Genomic DNA, 25717 nt, shown 5'->3' on the forward strand with positions numbered 1-25717 from the left:
GTCAGATGTGAGATCCATGGAGGAGACACTGAGTGGGATTATGAGTGGGAAGCAAACAGCATCAGAAAACCTCCAAATCTAAATGAATACAGGATTAGATCTGCTTCATCATCCAACAGTGGAAACTATCGCTGTAAGGGCAGAATGAAAAGTTCACAGCATGAAACAACAGAGTGGAGTGATTCAGTCACACTGACAGTTTTTCACAGTAAGTCATGTTTGCTTTAACCCTTGTGTGGTGTTCGTATTTTTGTTACTCAGCCAGTGTTCATGGGTCTGGTGGACCCGCTAGAGTTTTGGCTTTCCAAATTAACACTATCAAACAATTTTATGTTAAATTACTCAACAGATGTTTACTTCATCCCAATTACAAGACATATGAACAGCAAACATGGTTAATTTTTTCCCTTTACCTTTGTTAGATCACATTTATGAATTAATGTGCTTCTCGTTTTTCTTTTATATAAAATGTTATAAATAAATCAGTTATAATCAAGTGGAGTGAGTGGAAAGACACAACACATTTACACGTGAAAAAATAATTAATTGTTTAATTTTTCTTTTGAAAAAAACTGAACACGGGTCTCACAGACCCGAACACCATACAAGGGTTAAGCTGTTTGAACACTTTGTAAAATGTGTTTCTGTTCATATAGACTGAGATTATTATTCTTTGTATAAACTGAGCTCACTGTTCAGAGACTGTACTACATGTTCACTGAGAGAAAATCTTTGTTGAACAGATGAACCCCGTCCTGTCCTCACTGTGTCTCCATCATGGCTGAGTCCTGGAGCCTCAGTAACTCTGAACTGTGAGGTTGAACATCCGTCTGCAGGATGGAGCTTCTACTGGTATAAAGCTGTTCCTGATCTATCAGAGAAATCCTCCAGTTATGAGCTGCTACCTGATGGCAGTGGGACTGCACAGGACTCCTACATCATTCATGGACAGACACACACAGCAGGATATGTGTGCAGAGCTGGAAGAGGAGACCCAGAGTATCACACTGATCACAGTCAACCAAAGTTTGTCTGGTCTGCAGGTCAGTTTGTTTCTCTCTAATAAATTATGTCATCACTTTAATTCCCCATTATTTTTCTTGCAGCGGCATGCTGACATTGAAATCTGATGTCCAATTACAATTAAATGCATTAAATGATTTTTATTTAAGTTTCCTCATAAGCATTAAATTGAATCTCATCCTTTCTCACTACATTCAAGTAAACTGAGCTTCAGTCAGACACTTCTGTTGTTATTCAAATTCCTCCTTGTTTGTTTCTCACCGAGTTAAACAAGAATGAATTTTGTCTCCAGCTCTTTTTAATCTTCATGGTGATGATTAGAAAGTCTGTAAAGCTGGCAGGACTCCTGTGAAGCACATTATGTACACAGATGATCTCGTGGTCTTTAGTCCTCATGTTGTTGTGCTTTTGCTGTGAAAAATGATATCAGACATGATGCCCATAAAAGTGCTGTCATGATTTGTAGAAGCAAAGACAATAAACATTTAAGATCTGCTGATGTTAAACTGTCTGATAATGATCTGACTGTTTGTAGTAAGGTCACAAATGTCAGACATCTTATTACATGACTGATGGTGAAGATATTTGCTTGTGCAACAACAAACATGCACGCTGTGGACAAACTGTAGGAAAGCAGGTTTACAGAAACTTCTAATGTAGCTTCTAATGATGCTGTGAGATTATTACTGAGAGACCCAGATGGTTCAGTGAAATCTTTCCAGCTGCAGGAGTCACAACATTTAAATCTGTATTAACAAATCTCATTCATAGATTTATTTGCAGTTATGGTGGGTTTAGCAAGAACTATTTTTTTTAATGTGATCTTTTGAATCCTAACATCTGTGAGCTTTGTCTCTTCACTGCATGTTGTTTCCAGATGTTCATTCAGCAGCGTCTCTCACAGTGAGTCCTGACAGAGTGCAACACTTCACCTCTGACTCTGTCTCACTGACCTGTGAGGGAAACTTCACTGAGTGGAGAGTGAGGAAGTTCTCTGATGGCCGTCTGTACTCTTCTAATTGTTGGAGAATGACTGGATCCACATGTAACATCCACACATCAAAGTCAGATACTGGAGTGTACTGGTGTGAGTCTGGATCAGGAGAGTTCAGCAGTGCAGTCAACATCACTGTACAGAGTATGTTATTATACATTTACTTCTTGGATCTGAATGATTTAGACGTCACATGAACATTGTCCCAGCTTTGCTGTATGTGAAGTAATTCTATGTGGCAAAACAAACAACAATGATCAATGATCATTTTCAGACAGGCACCAAAGCATCAAAATATTCTTGATTGTTGGTCTCATTTCACTCGATCTTTTTATAATCAAGTTTGTCAAAATTTGCAGACAATATTTTATATATTCTCCCTTTCAGAATAAAGGAATAGGGAAACACGTCGTGTAAAATAAAACAAACATACAAACATTTACAATTTCAACTTTAACCATTAAATAATTTCATAGTTTGACTCCTGGAGGGAGGATGAAGGGAGCATCCCAACTATATTTCCAGTCCTCTTAATCAAATTTTGAATTTGGGATCTGAGTTTGACAGAAAGTTTGCCAAAACATGTAGTGATACCATAATAGATAACAGATTCAACAATCTCCATATAGAATAGTAACATGATGCATTTATTTACTCCATGGACCCTCGGCCTTCTAACAAAAATGCAAGTGCTGCCAACACGAAGTGTTGATGGTCCACATGATGAACCCACTGTAACTGAACATCTAAGCACTGAAATGTTGTCACTTGTTCAAACGTCTCTCCAGTCATTAAAACCAGGCTCTCAGAAAATCTCTCTGAAGCCAGGTCTGCATGTAGATCATGAGACACGACTCACAGCTTTTTCTAAAAGTTTTGCACCAGCTGATGTGACTGAAACAATTGTGTGTGATTGTTTCACAGATGATGGTAATGGTCCTATCCTGGTGAATCCTGTTCATCCTGTGACTGAGGGAGCTTCTGTTAATCTGAGCTGCAGTTTGAGAACACAAAAAATACTTTCCAATGTGTTTTTCTATCACAATGACAAACTTATTCAAAATGATCCCCGAGGGGAGCTGAAGATCTCTGCAGTGTCAAAGTCTGATGAAGGTTTCTACAAGTGTCAGTACTCAGGAAGAGAGTCAGCACAGAGCTGGATGTCAGTTAAAGGTGAGCAGGATCAACACGTGATGGATTTTAATGGATTTCATGCTTGAGAAGGAACATTAGATTGTCGGTTTAATGCTTGAAGTCACCTGGATCTATTTTGTCAGAACTTTTATAAAATTATTATGTAATATCTCTATATTGTCAGGTTTAATATCGTTGTGATTCAGGACTCAAGTGAAAACAGCAGAGGATGTAATAAGTGAAGGTTTTTTTACTCGAACAAAGGATAAATAAGTTAAAACAACAGATTGTGAGCTTTGACTCAGTCAACAGGAACAAAACATAAATGAACCTAAACTTAATGAGTGAGTCCTACAAAAACATCTTAACTGAGGTGAGAGAGACAGGCCAGAGGAGCGGACATAACAGCGTGAGGGCGGCAGATCTGTGGGAGAGGAGAGAGCAGTTAGGGCAGGAAATCTGAGGGAATGTGACAAGACAGAGAGTGTTCATAAAGTGGCTGCAACAATGCCTTACTTGGAGTCCAGACTAGCTGGGTTTAGTGGATGAAGGCAGAGGTCTGTGGAAACTGCTGAACGATGGGCAGGCAGGCAAATGAGGAAGAGGCTCCGAGGGGGGCAGCGGTGGTGGTGAATACAGGGGTAATGATCCAAGGTGGCAGGCGTCTGACTGGAGGTGAATGATGGCATGAAAACGAATCTTGAAGCAGGAAGAGACTGAAACAAGGGGAAAATCTGTTAGCATACAAACCTTATTTTCCTAGAAAGGATCCCAGCAGACCTGCCTGGTTACCTCACTGACGAGCTGCAGTCATGTTAACTATCCATTAACATTTGGCTTACAGCCACCGAGGTCTTCAAGGTCAACTTTATGACTAAAAAGAAATCCTTATAACACAGAAACTATGATTCTTACAAAGGTGTTGTGTCTTGTCAACATATAGAAAATACTGTATAAAGATTTAAGATATCATGTTAGGTTTGACCTCTGACCTCACTTTTACATTTCACATGTGCCCTTGTTGTCATGTTGAAAAAATCTGCCTTTGGACTTATTTTTACTGAACTACAAACTTCTCACAGTACAAATAAAACAAAATAAATACACAGAAAATACAATATTGTTTCCTTAAAAGTAAATGCTGTCAACAGAGTGAGCTGCCTTAGCAGAGATTTGTGCTCTCAGAGTGTTTGTTTTATTTATTAATAATTAATTATTGTTTGTTGTTACAGTAACTGTGTCAGGAGCTGACAGCTCTTCATCTCCTGTGTGGTTGATGGTTGGACTGGTTTGTGGAGTCTCTCTCATTATTATTCTCCTGCTCTTGTTGTATCGCTGCAGACAGTCCAAGTGTAAGAGCCTCTTCTTTTCATGCTGTATTAGAGAGTTTATTTACTACATGCACTTTAATTATTCACACATATACATGTATTCTGATCTCATGACACAAAATATCAGTGGAACAATTTATACATGACAAACATGTGTAATAACATTTGTCTCTTTCACAGGTTCCTGCTTCACCAGGTTGGTAAAATACTTTTTATTATTATTTTAAACAAACATCAGTTACTTTTAAGTTTATTGTGTGCATTTCCTGTTTTAGGTCGATCCAGTCTGAGAGTCACAGTCCGGGCTCCTCCACAAATCATGGAGTCAACCTGAATGAAACTCATGAGTACGACTCTCTTCAACATGGTCAGTATTTAAACCATTTAAATAATATTATCATTATTAATATTGACTTTTCATTCAGTCTTCATTAACTCAAACAGTTTCAAACAGGTTCAGTTTGTGTTCAGCAGTTTTTCAAAGGATCTTTATCAAAATCCAGTTAGACAAAAATCCAAACAGCCAAATGCCACATGAACATAAAATCAGAAACAAACAGGAGTTTACAACCTGAATGTATCTTTACTGAAAGAATCCACAGAGATGTTGTTTCCAACACGTTCTCACTCCCCAAGCGTAATATTTCATGCTAGGTGACAAATCATCAACATTTTACGCTTTTGGGTACCCAACACGTTCCTAAATGACAACATTGGAAAAATAAGAAAACATGAGAACCGTTTGGACGCAATCTACACATGTTTGTTCATTTTCTTAAAATTGCTTTGGAAAACACTATTTCACTTTATTAAAGTGCTGGTTAACGTTAGGGATAAGGTTAGGTTTAGGGCTGGAATACATGGCTGGAACGTCTATTACCGCGGGACCGTCATTGCACAGGAATTCATCCATAACCCGGCGCCTACCATAAGAACGTGGATATGGCAAGCCATCGCGATATTTGGCCAGGGTGGCTTGCCATACAAGGAAGGTCACCTTTCACAATCCTCAGGAACGCTGCGTGACAAAACATTGGTATGCTACGCCCCGGGAGTGAGAACAGCTGTTGTTTAATATCATAACAACACAAACAATAACAACATTATGGGTTAATGGTTTGAAAATATCTCATAGTTCTGGTTTTGACTTAAAGAGGAATATTTAATCTCTTTTAGGTTTTTATTAAAATGATTCATGTGACCCTGGCTCGTCTTTTAATTAGGAACCAATAACCTCTCTGAATATGTTATGCACGTGGAAGACAACAGAAATGGTGCAGTATATGTGCAGAAAAGCACAGAGCAGTCAGAGATGAAACTTGCTTTTGATTTAATGAAACTAATTCCATATGACATGTTTACATTCCTGTAACTAAAATATGAACATTTCAGAATCAGATCAACATCAAGATGTCACATACTCTCTTATTGACCTTAAAAACCTTCAAAAGAACAGTAAGTAAATAAAACACATGCAGTTTAAAAATAATAAATTTAAATATAATGTAAAAATACAAAAAATAAAGATTAAAAAAAATTATTTTCTTGTGTCAAATACTCTGATCATCTTCACAGGGAAGCATCATGAACCAGAGCAGAGTGCTGTTTACTCTGAGGTGAAGACGGGAGCTGCAGGTACAGACACATCAGTCTCATTCAGTGTTTGTACTGAAATGTGTCATTTCATTATGTTGCAGCTAATTATAGGTCAACATGGAGTTTAGTTATTCACTTATCAAGCTTACCTACTACACACTACCACTATACATCAGCAGAGTTAATCTGCAGTCATTTAGGTTTATGGTGGGTTAGTCATTAAGTCAGGTGTATTTGTTTAGCATGATACTGTGTTGTTGTGTTGTCATCATTCAAAGCACTCAAACACAGGGTGGGTGATGCAGAGTATAAATGAGTATATGAGTTCATTTTGTAGTTTGCTGCAGATGAGTAACATCAGCAACATTGGAAGAAAGAACTGTGGAGTTCACGGTCAAAAGTTTCAGTTGCTCAATCGCTGTGGACTTATGAACTGAAATTATCTTTTTTTTTATGTCAACACTATATCTGAAATCAGTGATAGCACTGAGTAGATTAGTTACATTAGGATAACAGTCAGGTGATTGAATTACATGATTATTATTGATTAAGATTTTTGTTTTGCTAATTTCCTTAAATAAAATATCCTTTGTTCAAAAGTCTAAATTGTTAACTTTTTGTGTAACAGTAAAGGAAACCTTGTGAAGTATTACATCTCATACATAGTTCTTACATGCTGCTCTTAGCACTTAAAGTAGTCTGTTCTTTACTTGGCAGCTAAAGTAATAATCTAGTGAAACTACAAAGAGCGAGAATCATTAAGGGGAGCGTAGCATTAATGCTGTTAATGGCTGCAGCTGACAAATCTGCAGTTTAAATCCACCTCTACGTCCAACAGCTCTGTGTCATATATCTGCTGATCAAATGTATCCTGAGCTCTGACTTCTCTGGTCTTAAAATCTTCTTTCCACTCACAGGAAAATCAAGTCCTGCAGCTGATGCAGCAGTTTATTCTGAAGTCACGTTAGGAAGCTTTCCTGGTAATTATGCTGCCATGCAGGATGAGTTATTCTTCAAGTTATTAAATGGTGAACATCCTGAAACTTGGACATTTCTGTTCTTTGTGTGTTTGTCTTACAGGTCAGTGAGGAGAGCTGCAGCAGCAAAAAGGAGCATTTTATGAATCCACTGTTGCTCCTCTGCTGCTCAAATATCAGACGCGCTCACTTTTTAGTGTTTATGAAGATGATATTGAATAATAATATGATATAGACTTATTACTTTCGCTTAGCATAACACACACAAGGGTGTGTCCTGTTTCAGATCCAGGCTCTTTATATTCAGCTGATTTTTTTTTTTTATATTCACTGTTGAACTTTTGTATAAAACTTTGAATGTATCCTGTTCCAACAGCAGTGAGATAAAAGTTTGAAGCCTGTGATTTTTGTAGCTGATAGCAACGACTTAAAGTCAGCAGAGTTTCTTAGGAAGTGCTGGTGTGGACACCAACAAATACTTTTACTATTTGAGTTTAAAAATCTACATCATGTAAAAAGGAATTATCAACCTATGTTCTTCCACTTATTAATTCAGAATCACAGGAGCCTCTCCCAGCTGTAACACACTGGGACAGTTCACCATTGTGTCACATGACTAACTCACAGAGACACACAAACATTCAGGCTCACAGTCACACCTACGACCACTAGAATCACAAGTTAACCGAACATGCAGGTCTCTGGACTGTGGGATGGAGCTGGAGTACCTGGAGAGGGGCCATGCAGACACGTGGAAAACCCATTCAATTATTATATTTTGCAGTTTTCCTTTTACTGTTTGCATGAAATTTTATTAAAGCAATTTAACAGGAGTAAAACAAAAGCAGATTCAAAAATAATCATCACAAAATAATCATCAAATCACATCAGTTATATATATCCAACATAATAGTCCAATTCCTTCTGAAAATTTTAATCCACATGGTACAGATGAGCAGAGAGCGGCAAATAACACAGATCCAATTTGTAAGTCCACAGTTCTCTTGCCAACTTTTATCACATATTCAGCCATGATTTTAGTAAAGTAGCTGCTGAAGTCTCCTATAACCTGTTTCACTTCACCCAAGATCCTGTTCCAGTGGAGTTCTGTTGCACAAGGTGCTTTTGATAAGATGATGCAGCTCTTTGCAAGATAATGATATATTTAAAAAAAATAAAATAACATAAGAGTTTTTAAAGAAGAAAATGGTGAAAATTATGACCTGGCGAAATATGTCCCCTTGAAGAAACAGAACAACTTTGCACATCTATAGATAAAGATAACAACACAACACAAGAAACAAGCTGTTGTTTTTGAAAAGGACAGGAAATATAAACATCCAGTCAAAACCACAGGAGCTGTTTGAGGTTGGTGTAAGAAGGAAGGACACAGACAGGCCAATCAGAACATGCATTGTAAAAAGGGATTTTTATATCTATATTAAACAGTGCTTCTCTTTCTTCTGCATTTCGTATTCCTGTGAAGTAAAGTTATTTGATTGTGGTAGAATGTCAAGGGCATGCTACATGGATGTAAACATGGCATCAAACTGAGATAACCGACCCAAATAAACCGTCATGTATGTTGTAGAGAGGACGACCAAAAACACAGAAGGAAGACTGGCACAAAACTAAGGAGAGGCAGCGACTAAATATACACAGAAGGATGATTAGAGGAGTGGAGACAGCTCAAGAAAATGAGACAGGGCTGAAGCCAATCGCCAATTGATGAGGCAAAGGAGGTAACATTTAAGGCAACAAAATAAAATAAAGCAGGAAATGTGAAAACTAAACAGGGAAAATGCAGACACATGGAGGACCTATACGAATGAGTTGATGCAATAGGATAAAAGACTGAGGGTAGAATTAAAGTCCAAACATAACAGAGTTATACAGTTTTCTTCAGAGAATGAATGAAGTCTCAATTCTCCAAATCTATGAATTTAATTATTATATTTCTGCCAAACTGAGATGGATCTAGTGGCTTTGCTTGGGATACAGAAGAACTTATTGAATTTTTTTGTGGCTACACGCTCCTTTAAAATTGTGAAATTATTGATTGGCCTCCACAGAGAATGCTCTTTCCAAGTGCCCATCTACTTATCGGAGGGAAAAAAAATATTAAAGTAGCATAGTAAGTCAGTGGATCCTGCTGCAGTCTCTTTTCATGTTGCTTCTAGATTTAAGAAAAAAAAACAACTTTTTATTCTTATTAAATTTTTCAATCTGTTTGTGCTAATTTTGCTTGACAGTTCCACTCGTATATCTCTTAAAGTGAGATTTTTCATTATTCATTTGACAATTCCATGACTGCCCCTCTTAAGCTGAAGTTCTGTTGATTTGCTACTCACATGTGACTCTCCAAGCTGGCAATTATAGCTTGATTTAAATCCTCATCATCTGAATCTCCATAAAGAGACGCCACGACAGTTAAATATGAAGACTAATCTTCATCATTAACACTCATGGCAGGGTTAACATGCAGCCTTCCTCACAGATGGTACTTCCATCACTTCCTTGTTTTGCTCTTCGTCTTTTACCAGCACTCCTGTCAATACAGTTGGTTTCAGTGCAGTCTTTTCTCTGTATGTTTTACTTTATAAATTGATTTATTGGGAGCAACACATATGTTAACAGAAAGAGGATTTTGCTGAAGCACACGGATCATTAAAGTCACAGCTTGCTGTCTTTATCAATATGTTTATTGCCTTGCTTGTGTTTGGACACAACCATTGACAGTCTGATATAATGAGTATCTTTCTTTGGAGTTTTGGAGGGCTTGTCTATGTTACTGCTTCACAGAACAGCTTCATCAAAATATAGTGATTGTCACAATGGCCAGCAGGGGTCACTGTGGAGAACACCTCGATAAACCTACAGCACAAATGCTCCAAATATTGTTTCACAGAGCACTTTTTACCCCGCACTGCCATCATGTGTCAGAATATACAGAAAACAGTCAAAGTCAGTGCTTCTGAATTATTTTCTGTGACACCCTTATTAGGAAAAAGAAAACATTTTGCGCTCCCCCCACTCTTCCCCACGACTATAAATAATATCGTTTGGCTATAAAATTGTTCCTGTAAGTACAATTGTAACATTGTATCCTTATTGACATTAAAGAAAAAAGAAAATTATAGATCAACTTCAGCGCTACATACGCTTCGCCATATTTCCTCGTCTTAACTTTCGGGAGACTTTTGTTTGTCTCTTATCTCGACTCTCTCTGCACCTTTGTTTTCATTCGCTTCCGCTTATCCTTTCCAGGGTCGCGGAGGGTGCTGGAGCCTATCCCAGCTGTCATAGGGCGAGAGGCGGGGTACACCCTGGACAGGTCGCCAGTCTGTCGCAGGGCTAACACATAGAGACACAGACAACCAGTTGCACTCGCATTCACTCACAGATTCACACCTATGGGCAATTTAGATTGACCAATTAACTTATCCCCACTAACTGCATGTCTTTGGACGATGGAAGGAAGCCGGAGTACCTGGAGGAAACCCACGCAAACACGGGGAGAACATGGAAACTCCACACAGAAAGACCCCGGCCTGATGGTGGAATTGAACTCAGGACCTTCTTGCTGTGCGGCAACAGTGCTAAACACCGTGCCGCCTTTGTTTTCGTCCCTTTTAATTATTTGCAATGGTTTGTATGCTGCACTTCATATTTCCTGCTCTGTGCTGTGTGTGCGCATGCTTGGTACTGTAGTGGATGTGGACTTACACTTTATTGTAGTATAGCAGAAAAGCATGTTCTCCAGAAGGTAGCAACATGCTAAAGCATACTTTGTCCTTTTTGACTCTGATGAGGATCAAATTTGACAAAATTAACATGTGAGTAACTATGCTGTCCTCACTAAAGTTTGTTGCAAGCAACGTAATTTCAGCTATACAGCTAGCTTAACATTCTTTATTCCCAGCACTTCATCCTCCAAGAAACAGGCCGATATTGTGGACTTTAATGCTTTGGACCCGGTCGGAGCAGGCACGCTCCGTTTTGCGTAACTATTTTTAAATCCCGGTAGAACTGAAACCACATAAGCTAGCGCAATAATTTTCTTTGCATATGAAACCGGAGGAGTTGTACTTACATCTTATGCCATCAGCTTGTCCTAGGTCACGGTTTCCTTCCACATATAGCTTTGCAAAAATTGCATAAAAAGCACTTGCAGCAACAAAAACATAATATTTGCCGGTCCGATCAGCTGTTTGTAACACTTCCTACGTTGGAATAGACATCAGCGCGAACTATCGCAAGTCCTGCCCGAAACCGGAAGTGACGTCGTTTTTGCGGAAATGTAGTTTTTACCTTCAGGGCCTTATAAGCCTATACTTGTCAGGGGTTGTGTGTGGAGGCGTGGAAGAGATGACCCACACGCAGGACTCACGGTGCAGAAATGATGAGGATTTATTGGAGCGGGTGAATGAACAAAACAGGAACGGAAGAACTGACTAGCTGACTGAAAGACTGAGTGGCTGGCTGAATAACTGAGCACTAACAGGAATGACAACATAACATCAATGACACGACAAGGGCTGAAGGGAAGAGAGGGCTTAAATACATGACTAACAATGACAACGATTGGAGACAGGTGAGTGAACAGCTGAACATAATGAACTAATGATAAATGGGAAGAGGACTGAACATAATGCACACAGACCAAGGCTAACACAATAAAACAGGAAGTGGAACAGGCAGTAGATAAACAGTGAACGTGAACTGAAAATACTCGGTCAACGATCCAGAAACCCTGACAATACTGGTGTTTTTAAAAGTCATGTTTGACTTTATGACTTTCTGAATAGTTTCTGGGATGCTTAGAACTCAAATTGCACTGCTGGAAATAGTTTATTTTGATGCATATGATTTTTTTTGCAAATTTGCATTAAAATAATTATTTTCGTTTTTCCTGCAGTATATAAAAATTGGTGTATTTCAAAAATAAAACTATGAAGACACTCAAAATAAATTTCCTGTGGTGGGAAACTATTTTGTGCAACTTTTTTGTATTTACAGTTTTGAGGGATAAGCCTCTTAAATTTCTCTAACTAGAAATATATGTTAAAAAAACAAAAACGATTTTTTTTGTAGTTTATTGCATTTTTTTTTGCAATTTATGTAATTACTATGCACTTAATGCATATTATTAAAATTTGGGCTATAATGGTTGCATTGACGTATAGCAACTTGAAATGCTCCCAAAAATTGCACTACAGCATATAAAAATATAATAGGAACCCCAGGATTGCAGAAATTGCCATCAGATTACAATTTTTTCACTGCAGCAAAAGAGCACACCAGTGATGTGCGAATAATGAACAAACCTTTCAATACTCGAGAATCACTTTACTGACTCGTGAATCATGATTCACAAGCCCAACTGACTCATTCACTGACTCATCCCTGTTACTGTTAGCAAACTAATTTCACTAGTAGAAATATATCTAGCTTATCATTAAAATTGTGGGAAAAAACAACAGCCAGTTTCTTAACAAAAACATTTCTGCTCTGGGATGGAAGAAAAACCCATGAGTAGAAAGCTCACATCAAGACAATAGCTCAAAAGTTCACAGTAGCATCGCTCTGCTAACGTGCTAACAGCACATTTTAGTTACTCACCCCTTCCCTTCATGGGAGCTAATGTCCTGTGCTGAATCGTAGCATGAACGAATCACTCACTCATTCACTCACTACCTCCCTTCCTGTGCTGAATCATAGCACGAACGAATCACTTAGGCTGTATCCCAATTCAGGGTCTGTAGCCTTAAAGTACACATTTCAAGGCCGATTACGTCACAGCGGCGCGCCGAAGGCTGTCCCAATTCAAAGGCTGCTCGAAATGCGGCCCTCAAATGCGTCCTTCATTTCCCTGAATTTTAAGGCTGTGGCAGTGTAGACTTCATGGCCCAACATATCCCAGAATGGATAGCGCGGCGGTGGGTGTAGATAATTTTGCCGAAAAAAAACGGCGGATGAGGGGCGGCCGAAGAGTAAACTTTAAGTAAGTACTGAATATTATGTCACTTATTTATGTGCAAATGTTTAATAACGAAGAACATTAAAACATTACTGTTGGCCACATGTCGGCAAAGTTATGTGACATTAGTGACGTTTGTACTAACTTGGTTTTAAGGCCTTTACTTTAAAATATACGCCGTTCAATAGCTGACCTTAATCTTACAGAGAATGATCAAAGCTCATGTAGAAACAAATAAACAAATGAACAAAAGATTTTCTCCTTCATTTCTGTCAAACAAAGCTGTCTGACACGTTTCCAGCTGTTAGTATCATGGTTGCTAGGCAACCTGGGCAGGGCAACGGAGGCTAGACCGTCCCATTTCACAAGCCTCGCACTTCCGGCCTTAGCGGTCTTTGAGTACGTGGCCCTTGAGGATCGTTGAGGCTGCGTACTTTAAGGCTGCAGACCCTGAATTGGGATACAGCCTTAGGACTAGGGATGGGTATCGTTTAGGTTTTATCCGATACCGGTGCCAAACCGGTACTTTTGAAACGGTGCCGGTGCTTAAACGGTGCTTAAAGAATGGAGAACACAAAATTGGTCCAAAAACCTCTCATGTTCAGCTGTTTCCCTCTTTTTCTTTGGTCATTTTAGCCTTTTTGGCCAGGGTGAAGGGAGTATCTGCCATCAAACAAGAAGACAGCCGCATGTAGCTATGATGATGTTTGCTAGTTCACCTTACATGCATTAATGTAATAACATGATTAGCCTACTCAACGTAAATTGCCATCATCATCCGTCATCATTTCTGCTACACTGGCAGGGCTAGGAGCCAGGACTCTCCTCTTCGTGTTTTTGGGGGATGTTGCTCCAGGTCCGATAACAGGCAACCCACCCGCAGTAGATGTGCACGGTGTGAGGTCTTGCAGCAAGCTATCAAATACGGCGCATTTCTCGGCTTTTAAAAAAAATGCTATGCGTCGCCAGATGTTTCGTCGGATTTGAGGTGTTACCTCCTTTGACAGTATCACAGTATCAGCTTAAAGCACTTGTTGCAGGCTGCTGAGTTTGCATATTTTGCTGTGAAGTACAGCCAGACTTTTGACCGCTTCGCCTTGGGCATTTTTAATCTGGAGCTCTGCTCTAAAAGAACGTACGTACCTGGACCCGCCTACTATCCTCGGAAACGTAAAATGATTGGCTAGAAGTGTATCACAGCTCAGGAAAAAAAAAGCACCGAAATAAAGCACCTAAATGTGCGCTGCTTTTCGGTCTGGTTACTACCGTTTGTGTCAGAACCGGTGCCATCATGGCACCGGACACCGGTACCCATCCCTACTTAGGACTCACTCACAGCTTCTTCTTCTACTTCTTGGTTGGCAACTGACATTAAGGTGCATTACTGCCCCCTGGCTCACAGCTCAGTGGATGCTCACGCTACAGTCAGTCTACACTTTGTTTGTTTTGCAAAGATAATAAGCAGGCTAAAGGAAAAAATATGAACTCAGTTCCACCACCATTAAAAAAACTACAGTGTCTGACTCGCATTCTGCTGTTGCAATAATGTAAGTAAAATAATCATAAATTTGCTATTTCGCTAAATTATTTAGATGAGAATATATATATTTGACACATTTAAGGAAAATACTAATAAAATAAAATAAATAAAATAAAACAAATGTTCCCTTTAGAAATCTTATTTTTTGTGCTCTTTTTTCCTCTATAAAATAGTTGTTTTTCATTGTTAATCACTCATCTTAGAAGTAGGATTTATATGTAAAGAGAAACAAATTAAATTTGAGTGAATATGTAAATTTCTTGCACTCTCTGGGCAACTGACTCAGTGAGTCAAATGACTCAAAAAACTCGATTCATTTTGGTGAGTGACTCATTCAAACTCGATTCAGTAAAAAGAATCGAATTTACCATCACCAGCGCACACTACTTCCTGTAGACAACTTTCTCTACAAAAAAAAAAGAAGACATTGTGCTCCATTACCACTAGGTGGTAGTAACACTTCTAAACAACTATAACATGTCCATTCCATGACAGTAACATTTAAGACTTTAGTGACTGAGACTATAAACATATCCAGAAAATGTTTCATGATGTTTGAAACTCTGACCTGAAAGAATGGGTCACTTTTCAAAAAGACATGACTGATAGAAAATATTGTATGAGCTATTTGTTTGTATAACTGCAAGTAAACACACAGCTACAAGCTTATCTGGATTTGTAGTGTGATAGTGTCAGAGCTGACAAGCAGGGAGGTGCAGACTAGGAAGAAGAAAGGAGAGGAGATAAAGAATAAAGACACAGAGATAGAGAAATGAGGTGGAAATACAAGAAAAGATTAAAAAAAAAAGAAAAAAAGAACAAAGCTGAAGTAAAGCATGATGGGTCACCACCTGCTGCATGTGTAACAAAATACAGTCCAAAAACAAACAACCCCCTTGAAAGAGAGTAGAAGGAAGAAGGGGCTCCCCAGACAGAGCACCCAGACGGGCCATTGGAGTCCAAACACCTTCTTTATTCTGTTCCTCAATAAATCATGTTCATTCTTTCTAACAATGTGTCCTTATTGAAATTAAAGTCAGCTTTGTTTGGTACTCTGAGTCCTGCTCTGCATGTGGGTCTGCTTTTTGAACTGACTCTGAGCAGAATCACATAATTCTGCTGGTAACATATAGTGTTCAACACAAACATCATTAATACAGTGTTTATATCATTATTTCACATCATCTGTTTGTATCCTTTTATAGTGTTTACATGTAGTCAGATGGCAAGATGTCAAAGCAACACAAAGAATTCAGAATAAATGAGTTTGTGCTTCATTTTAAATAGCAACAGATAATAAATGTAACTATGAATTTATTTGCTGTCTTTATTACTTTACTTTGTGAACCATGAAGGTCTTTAGTCTCACTTCAGCCACACACTGAGTCGTTTCCTGTGTTTGGGTCTCCACCAAACTTAAAACCAGAATTTAACCACAAGTTGTGAACATTCACAGATCAAAGGAGCCTTTTCACTGCATGATAACATTTGTGCTAACTGTGAAATACATCTACATGTTTGCATAGAGACTCATAAACAAAGAAAAAAACAAATGAATTAAAAAGACTTCATAGAAAATAAAAGCAGAAAAGGATGCTTTCATATTTCTACTCGCAGTGACTCCCAGTCTGCCAGAAAAGCAATAATGCAGTGTGACAATGATCCACAGGAAACTGCAAAAATCACAGAAGAGCTTTAAAGAAGAAAATGGCAAACAAATAAATAAATATGACAACAGAACAGCTTTGTATGTTACAGAGAAAGATGTCAACAAAAGAAACAAACTTCTATGTTTGCAGTGGACAGGAAATGTAAACCTGTCACCTAACTGCTGTGGTCAAAGCTAAAGGAGCTGTTTGAGTTTTGTGTAAAAGGGAAGGAAGCACAGAGAGACCAATCAGATGAAGAAACTGCAGAAAAACTCTTGTTGTATCTAAACTAAACAAAACTTCTTTTTTCTTCATCTTCTTTGTTCAAAGTAAAACTCTTTGTGCAGCAGGCTGGATGTGACGATGGGGCAATCTTTGCTCTGCACGATGGGCTTTTTCTGTAAGTACACGTCTGACATTGTTTGAATGGCACTGACTCATTAACAGAAGCTTTACTTTATATTTATTTGGATTTAATCAGTTGTATAATGTCTACTGAGCTTTTATTTATTTATCATTTTAGTGCTCAGTACTGTCATCTATGGAAATGCTGAAGGTAAGAAATGCTGTTTTTCTTGCAGTTTGCATATGCAGCTGTTATTACTGACCATTCAAACAGATCACAGTACTGAGTCTTATTTAGAGCTACAGCTATTGATTATTTTAGTAATCAAGTGTTGTATTGATTTTCAACTGATTAATCAAGTAAATGGATAAGAAATACTTACTATACTATAATAATTTGTATGAATAAATATTCAAAAGGTACATTATATTGCCAAATGTCACTCAGCCATCCAAATCATTGAATTCTCAGTGAGACCTGCGGCTCGTCCATGGCCACAGGTGTATAAAATCAAGCATGTAGGCATGCAGGCTGCTTCTACAAACATCTTTGAAAGAATGAGTCGCTCTCAGGAGCTCAGTGAATTCCAGCGTGGCACTGTGATATGATGCCACCTGTGTCCAATTTTGTCACTACTAAATATTTCACAGTCAGTTGTTAGTGGTATTATAGCAAAGTAGAAGTGATTGGGAACGACAGCAACGCATGAAGTGGTAGGTTAAGTAAAACCACACAGAGGGGTTAGTGGATACTGATACGTGCAGCGGTCTCCAACTTTCTACTGAGTCAATCACTACAGACCTCCAAACTTTATGTGGCCTTCAGATTAGCTCAAGAAGAGAACGTACAGAACTTCATGAATGGGTTTCCATGGTTAAGCAGCTCCAAGTCTTGAGCACGCTTCATCTGAACTCTAGAGCAGTGGAGATGTGTTCTCTGGAGTAACGAATCACACTTCTCTATCTGGCAATCTGATAATGAGTGTGGTTTTGGCAGCTTCCAGGGTAACAGCACTTGTCTCACTGCACTGTGCCAAGTGCAAAGTTAGGTGGAGGGGGGATTATGGTGTGGGGCTGTTTATCAGGAGTTAGTTCCAGTGAAAAAAACTCTTAATGCTTCAGCATACCGAGACATTTTGGACAATTTCATGTTGTTGGCTGCAATGAAGAAAAGCACATCAGCATTCTGAAGTTTGCTGCTGAAAACAGATGTTATGACGGTGCAGAATAATAATTCAGTGTCCAACCTAACAGGCTCAGGTCAGGTCAGAGTTTTACTGGCCCATGTATATTTTTATTGGCCTATCCCTGCCTATCAGTAGAAAGTGCGAAGGTTTGTTTTTCTTCATGTTGCAGCTGGTGGATCAGGTGTTGTGTTGAAGGGCTCTGTCCGCGGTCTTTTATGGTGATTATAATAAGAGGCGCTGCTGTTCTGGACCCTAGAAAAATGTTTTCTTTCTACCTGAGCTCACAGTCTCTGTAACAGCTGGGCCTTTTTGCTCTTTGTAGTGTGTTAGTATAGACAGTCCTCTATACTAAAACATGCCAGCGTCATTGTCACTGCTTCTGTTGTGTTATCAGTCTTTTTGTGTTGACTGTGGGCTGTGTGGGCTTAATGCCATCATACTCTTTATTCACACATTCAATTCAATTCAATTCAATTCAATTTTATTTATATAGCGCCAAATCACAACAAAAGTCGCCTCAAGGCGCTTCATAGATACAGAGAAAAACCCAACAATCATATGACCCCCTATGAGCAAGCACTTTGGCGACAGTGGGAAGGAAAAACCCCCTTTTACCAGGAAGAAACCTCCGGCAGAACCAGGCTCAGGGAGGGGCGGCCATCTGCTGCGACCGGTTGGGGTGAGAGAAGGAAGACAGGATAAAGACATGCTGTGGAAGAGAGACAGAGGTTAATAACAGATATGATTCAATGCAGAGAGGTCTATTAATACATAGTGAGTGAGAAAGGTGACTGGAAAGGAAAAACTCAATGCATCATGGGAATCCCCCGGCAGCCTACATCTATTGCAGCATAACTAAGGGAGGATCCAGGGTCACCTGGTCCAGCCCTAACTATATGCTTTAGCAAAAAGGAAAGTTTTAAGCCTAATCTTAAAAGTAGAGATAGTGTCTGTCTCCCGAATCCAAACTGGAAGCTGGTTCCACAGAAGAGGGGCCTGAAAACTGAAGGCTCTCCCTCCCATTCTACTTTTAAATACTCTAGGAACAACAAGTAGGCCTGCAGAGCGAGAGCGGAGCGCTCTAATAGGGTGATATGGTACTACAAGGTCATTAAGATAAGATGGGGCCTGATTATTTAAGACCTTGTATGTGAGGAGCAGGATTTTGAATTCAATTCTGGATTTAACAGGAAGCCAATGAAGGGAAGCCAAAACAGGAGAAATATGCTCTCTCTTTCTAGTCCCTGTCAGGACTCTTGCTGCAGCATTTTGGATTAGCTGAAGGCTTTTCAGTGAGTTTTTTGGACATCCTGATAATAATGAATTACAGTAGTCCAGCCTGGAAGTAATAAATGCATGAACTAACATGTGAGCCTGCTGCAGGTTTTCTACTGCAGGTCTGTTTTTATTCACAAATTTGAGTAAAACGTTGTGCTGACAACCGAGTGTTACACAGTCATCAAGCGTGGGAGGAACAAATTTGTGTTGAAGATTTTTTAAAATAATAAAGTTATTTTAATTACTCAATGAATAGCTGAATGTTATTGCTGTGTAAATTCTTACACTGTTATACATTTAAACTTCCATGGTGTGCTGTCTGCCTCAGTGTCCTCTGGAAATACCTCTAAAAGCTGTCAAATTTAAAAAAGAACAAGACTTCACACACACAACTAGGTGACAGTTGTGTATATATATATATATATATATATATATATATATATATATATATATATATATATATATATATATACATATATAAAAAACAAAACACCCAGCACGCCCCTGCGGGCGGTTTATCCTTCAAGCTCGGGTCCTCTACCAGAGGCCTGGGAGCTTGAGGGTCCTGCGCAGTATCTTAGCTGTTCCCAGGACTGCGCTCTTCTGGACAGAGATCTCCGATGTTATTCCCGGGATCTGCTGGAGCCACTCGCCTAGCTTGGGAGTCACCGCACCTAGTGCTCCGATTACCACGGGGACCACCGTTACGGTAAATAATAGAAAAATAGGATCATGGCCAAGCTTGAAACCTGGATCCCCCGTAGCCGGTTACCAAGATTACGTAAAGTACCCTCAGAAGGTCTGCTAGAAGATGTTAATGCAGCACTACGGACAATACCTACAACCACGATATATATATAATATATATATATATATATATATATATATATATATATATATATATATATATATATATTAGGGGTGCAACGATACACAAAATTCACGGTTCGGTTCGGTTCGGTTCGATACTTTGGTATCACGGTTCGATATTTTTTCGATACAAAATAAAATGTTCATGCCTTTTTAATTTGTCATTTATTAAAATTATAAATATATATTTTAACTCAAAAGTACAGTTTTTAAATTTAACCCTAACCCTTGTGCGTGTTTTTTATTTTGACAGCGAATGCGCACCTGCGGACCACTTATGTGCAGCCCTGGTTATTTAGCTCATCATATTGCAGCCACAGAAATTATTTTGTCCATGAAACCATAAAGCTGCACTTTCTTTTTGCCTTATAGTCTCATTTGTCATAACTTCTCCGTTTTGTGGTAAGCTTTTCTTTGGCTGTCACTTCTTCACCCTGACCTGTCTTATTTGGCTCAGCAGAACTAAAATATATATCCTGTTGCTTTTACACACGCACTCACATAAGCTCAGCGATTCTCTGCGCGATCAACCTCTCACATGTTTAAGCTTGCTGCGGGAGATTTCACTTGTCATGTTTGCGTAGTAAGCTAACGATTAATAAGACGATGTCAGAGGAATTGGTGCACAAATTATCATCACTCACCAATCAGTACTGTCGCTCTCTATACACAGTTCACGCGATTGCAAAGTGAAAGCAAAAAACAAGCGCAAATTCAAACGCGATTTCAATATGTCACATATTGACAGTGGCTCACCGATGCCAATGACATAATTACTCAGCTACATTTCTGAAAGAATGCAAAAGCATTGACATATATTTTTCCTTCCTACAATAGCCGGACGGGCAGGGCAGAGATAGATTTTGGTAGCCCGACTGGAAAAATCTCTAGCCCCAGGACGTCGGGCTAGCGATTTTGCGAGCCCTGTATCTGATTGAGGAATCACTCATCTTTGGAAAAGAGAGTTTATTACAGAGAAATGTCTCTTTCCAAAATAAAAGCTATACTATACGCTTCTTCTGGGCTATATTCTCAGCAGCATATTAAACATATCAGGTCCCCATGAGGAGAATCATGTGCTAACGGCTGTCTATATGACTCGGGTAAAGTTTGTAGCATGCATGCTTGTTGTTTTTGTCATCTTTCACTTGTCTTTGCACTAGGATGATGTCGGCATAAATGTTCAGTCATATTCGTTGTGTTCCCACTAGTGCTTTCAGGTTAACCTCGTTAAAATGACCTTAACGCCACAACACGGCAAATCTCCATTAACGAGCTACCCCTGATAGCCCCGTGCATGGGGCTAGACAGCCAACACGTTAACGAGCTAACTGCGCTAACACACTAGCTCCCACCCATGTAATTGAGCATTGCGTGGCACATCCAACATACTGTTTTACTTTAGTCCATGACGTGCTTACCTTCAGGGTCATACGTCACATGAAAACCAAAAGTGTTTACTGACACAAGTGTTTACTGGTGTTGGCCAGAGGGGCCGATGGCACGATATGGCAGCCTCGCTTCTGTCAGTCTGCCCCAGGGCAGCTGTGGCTACAACTGTAGCTGCCTCCACCAGTGTGTGAATGTGAGAGTGAATGAATAGTGGCATTGTAAAGCGCTTTGGGTGCCTTGAAAAGCGCTATATAAATCCAATCCATTATTATTATTATTATTAAGTGGGTGTGCCCACACAGGGCTGACAGCTAGTGATGGCCCGCTTGAAGCTGAAGCTCAGGTGCGTGTGTCAAAAAAATCAACACACTGCTTCAGAAGCACTGTGTTGAAGCTTGATTCGTTTGGCCAGAGTCACGTGATCAGTGACGTCCGAAGCTTCATTTAGAACCTAACTGCTTCGGTGTCTGATTCAATGGTTTATAAGCAGGTGAATCATTCGCGGGATTTGTGGAGTGTTTTGATGGTGACAGATAGCGAACCACTGATCATTCTACTGAGAGATTTGGAGCCAGCGAGGAATAGAGGAGGTTCTGTTGTGTGGGAGAATTTTGAGTTGATTTTTGTCAATCGGGTGGGTTTTCCAGCTTTGTGTTCTGGCTTTTTGCTTTTGTTTTGTGCGTGTTTATTATATCTGAAAACGGGAAAAAGGTAAAATGTCAAACATCTGCTTCCATAATATAAATATCATTAAATAACTTTAGAAAAACTTCCACTTGATTCTTTACATGTAATGTTGTAAAAATATATATTTTATTGTTTAATTAATCTGAAAATGTTAGTCTGCCAAATGTGCAGCAATTGAATTTATTTATTCTCTTTAGCTGATAGTTTGTGGGGCCCAGGTAGACTGTATAACTGCATCTCTACCAGTTTCTCTGCACTCCAGCCTCCTCTGTGCCATGTGAAGGGATTTTCCTTAAGGCAGGAGAAATTATCGCCATGAAAAGGAGCAGGTTCGGCCATCGCACACTAGAACAAATTCTCTTTTTAAATAAAAATGGAAAAGGGTTACCTTAAATGCATCATGTTTTTAATTTGCAAGTCAGGAGTTAGTTCCAGTGAAAAAAACTCTTAATGCTTCAGCATACCGAGACATTTTGGACAATTTCATGTTGTTGGCTGCAATGAAGAAAAGCACATCAGCATTCTGAAGTTTGCTGCTGAAAACAGATGTTATGACGGTGCAGAATAATAATTCAGTGTCCAACCTAACAGGCTCAGGTCAGGTCAGAGTTTTACTGGCCCATGTATATTTTTATTGGCCTATCCCTGCCTATCAGTAGAAAGTGCGAAGGTTTGTTTTTCTTCATGTTGCAGCTGGTGGATCAGGTGTTGTGTTGAAGGGCTCTGTCCGTGGTCTTTTATGGTGATTATAATAAGAGGCGCTGCTGTTCTGGACCCTAGAAAAATGTTTTCTTTCTACCTGAGCTCACAGTCTCTGTAACAGCTGGGCCTTTTTGCTCTTTGTAGTGTGTTAGTATAGACAGTCCTCTATACTAAAACATGCCAGCGTCATTGTCACTGCTTCTGTTGTGTTATCAGTCTTTTTGTGTTGACTGTGGGCTGTGTGGGCTTAATGCCATCATACTCTTTATTCACACATTCAATTCAATTCAATTCAATTCAATTTTATTTATATAGCGCCAAATCACAACAAAAGTCGCCTCAAGGCGCTTCATAGATACAGAGAAAAACCCAACAATCATATGACCCCCTATGAGCAAGCACTTTGGCGACAGTGGGAAGGAAAAACCCCCTTTTACCAGGAAGAAACCTCCGGCAGAACCAGGCTCAGGGAGGGGCGGCCATCTGCTGCGACCGGTTGGGGTGAGAGAAGGAAGACAGGATAAAGACATGCTGTGGAAGAGAGACAGAGGTTAATAACAGATATGATTCAATGCAGAGAGGTCTATTAATACATAGTGAGTGAGAAAGGTGACTGGAAAGGAAAAACTCAATGCATCATGGGAATCCCCCGGCAGCCTACATCTATTGCATACCTATTGCATACCTCCTCTGTGCCATGTGAAGGGATTTTCCTTAAGGCAGGAGAAATTATCGCCATGAAAAGGAGCAGGTTCGGCCATCGCACACTAGAACAAATTCTCTTTTTAAATAAAAATGGAAAAGGGTTACCTTAAATGCATCATGTTTTTAATTTACAAGTTAATAAGCATTTTCCTTTTCCATTTCTCAATCAATTCTACCCCCAGGTCAAAAATATCCATCCATCCATCCATCCATCCATCCATCCATCCATCCATTTTCATCCGCTTTATCCGAGGCCGGGTCGCGGGGGCAGCAGCCTAAGCAAAGAGGCCCAGACCTCCCTCTCCCCAGCCACCTCCTCCAGCTTATCCGGGGGAATACCAAGGCGTTCCCAGGCCAGCCGAGAGATATAATCTCTCCAGCGTGTCCTGGGTCTGCCCCGGGGCCTCCTCCCGGTGGGACATGCCTCGAACACCTCACCCAGGAGGCGCCCAGGGGGCATCCTTGTCAGATGCCCGAACCACCTCAGCTGACTCCTTTCGATGTGGAGCAGCAGCGGCTCTACTCTGAGCCCCTCCCGGATGGCCGAACTTCTCACCCTATCTCTAAGGGAGAGGCCAGCCACCCTTCGGAGGAAGCTCATTTCTGCCGCTTGTATCCGCGATCTCGTTCTTTCGGTCACTACCCACAGCTCGTGGCCATAGGTGAGGGTAGGGACGTAGATCGACCGGTAAATTGAGAGCTTCGCTTTTACACTCAGCTCCCTCTTCACCACGACGGACCGGTGCAGCGTCCGCATTACTGCAGCTGCAGCCCCAATCCGTCTGTCGATCTCCGGCTCCCTTCTCCCATCACTCGCGAACAAGACCCCGAGATACTTGAACTCCTCCACTTGGGGCAGGAACTCATCCCCGACCCGGAGTGGGCACTCCACCCTTTTCCGGCTGAGAACCATGGCCTCAGATTTGGAGGTGCTGATCCTCATTCCCGCTGCTTCACACTCGGCTGCGAACCGCTCCAGTGCGAGCTGGAGGCCCTCACCCGATGAAGCCAACAGAACCACATCATCCGCAAAAATCAGAGATGAGATTCTGAGGCCACCAAAGCGAAAGCCCTCCACCACTTGGCTGCGCCTAGAAATCCTGTCCATAAAAATTATGAACAGAACCGGAGACAAAAGGCAGCCCTGGCGGAGCCCATCACCCACCGGGAACGAGTCCGACTTATTGCCGGCAATGCGAACCAAGCTCTTGCAACGGTTGTATAGGGATCGAATGGCCCGTAGCAATGGGCCAGACACCCCATACTCCCGCAGCACCTCCCACAGGACACCCCGAGGGACACGGTCGAATGCCTTCTCCAAGTCCACAAAACACATGTAGACTGGTTGGGCAAACTCCCATGCACCCTCAAGTATCCTCGAGAGGATGAAGAGCTGGTCCAGTGTTCTGCGACCAGGACGAAAACCGCATTGTTCCTCCTGTATCCGAGGTTCGACTAGCGGACGAACTCTCCTTTCCAGCACCCTGGCATAGACTTTCCCAGGGAGGCTGAGGAGTGTGATCCCCCTGTAGTTGGAACACACCCTCCGGTCCCCCTTCTTAAAGATGGGGACCACCACCCCGGTCTGCCATTCCACAGGTACTGCCCCTGATCTCCACGCAACATTGCAAAGGCGTGTCAACCAGGACAGCCCTACAACGTCCAGAGCCTTCAGGAACTCGGGGCGGACCTCATCAACACCAGGGGCTCTGCCACCAAGGAGTTGTTTAACTGCCTCAGTGACCTCGCCCCCGGAAATTGGCGGGTCATTCCCCTCATCCCCAGACTCTGCTTCCTCCTCGGAAGACGTGTCAGTGGGATTAAGGAGGTCCTCGAAGTATTCCTTCCACCGCCTGACAATTTTCTCAGTCGACGTCAACAGCGCTCCGCCAGCACTATACACAGTGCAGGTAGAGCACCGCTTTCCCCTCCTGAGACGCCTGACGGTTTGCCAGAATCTCTTCGAGGCAGTCCGAAATTCTTTTTCCATGGCCTCTCCGAACTCCTCCCACACCCGAGTTTTTGCTTCAGCCACTGCCCGAGCCGCATTCCGCTTGGCCTGTCGATACCTGTCGGCTGCCTCCGGAGTCCCACAGGCTAACCAAGCCTGATAGGACTCCTTCTTCAGCCTGGTGGCTCCCTTCACCTCTGGTGACCACCATTTGGTTCGGGGATTACCACCACGGCAGGCACCAACCACCCTGCGGCCGCAGCTCAATGCAGCAGCTTCGGCAATGGAGACGCTGAACATGGTCCATTCGGACTCGATGTCCCCAGTCTCCCTCGGAATGCTGTCGAAGCTCTGCCGGAGGTGTGCGTTGAAGATC

General features: G+C 40.8%; 1 protein-coding gene across 1 annotated transcript in view; it reads left to right on the top strand.

Annotated features, from left to right (window-relative positions):
- Positions 1-25717, top strand: part of LOC146580106 (uncharacterized) — a 326051-nt gene that overhangs the window by 122106 nt on the left and 178228 nt on the right. The window contains exons 14-15 of the mRNA XM_085268041.1: positions 744-1043; positions 1901-2161. Coding sequence (XP_085124167.1) covers positions 744-1043; positions 1901-2161 — 561 coding nt within the window. The remainder of the gene's footprint in view (positions 1-743; positions 1044-1900; positions 2162-25717) is intronic.

The sequence above is a fragment of the Mchenga conophoros genome, linkage group LG3 (genome assembly GCF_057382185.1).
Source record: "Mchenga conophoros isolate Kocher_MC1m ecotype Shallow Benthic linkage group LG3, M_conophoros_male_GT1.1, whole genome shotgun sequence".
Classification (NCBI taxonomy): domain Eukaryota; kingdom Metazoa; phylum Chordata; class Actinopteri; order Cichliformes; family Cichlidae; genus Mchenga; species Mchenga conophoros.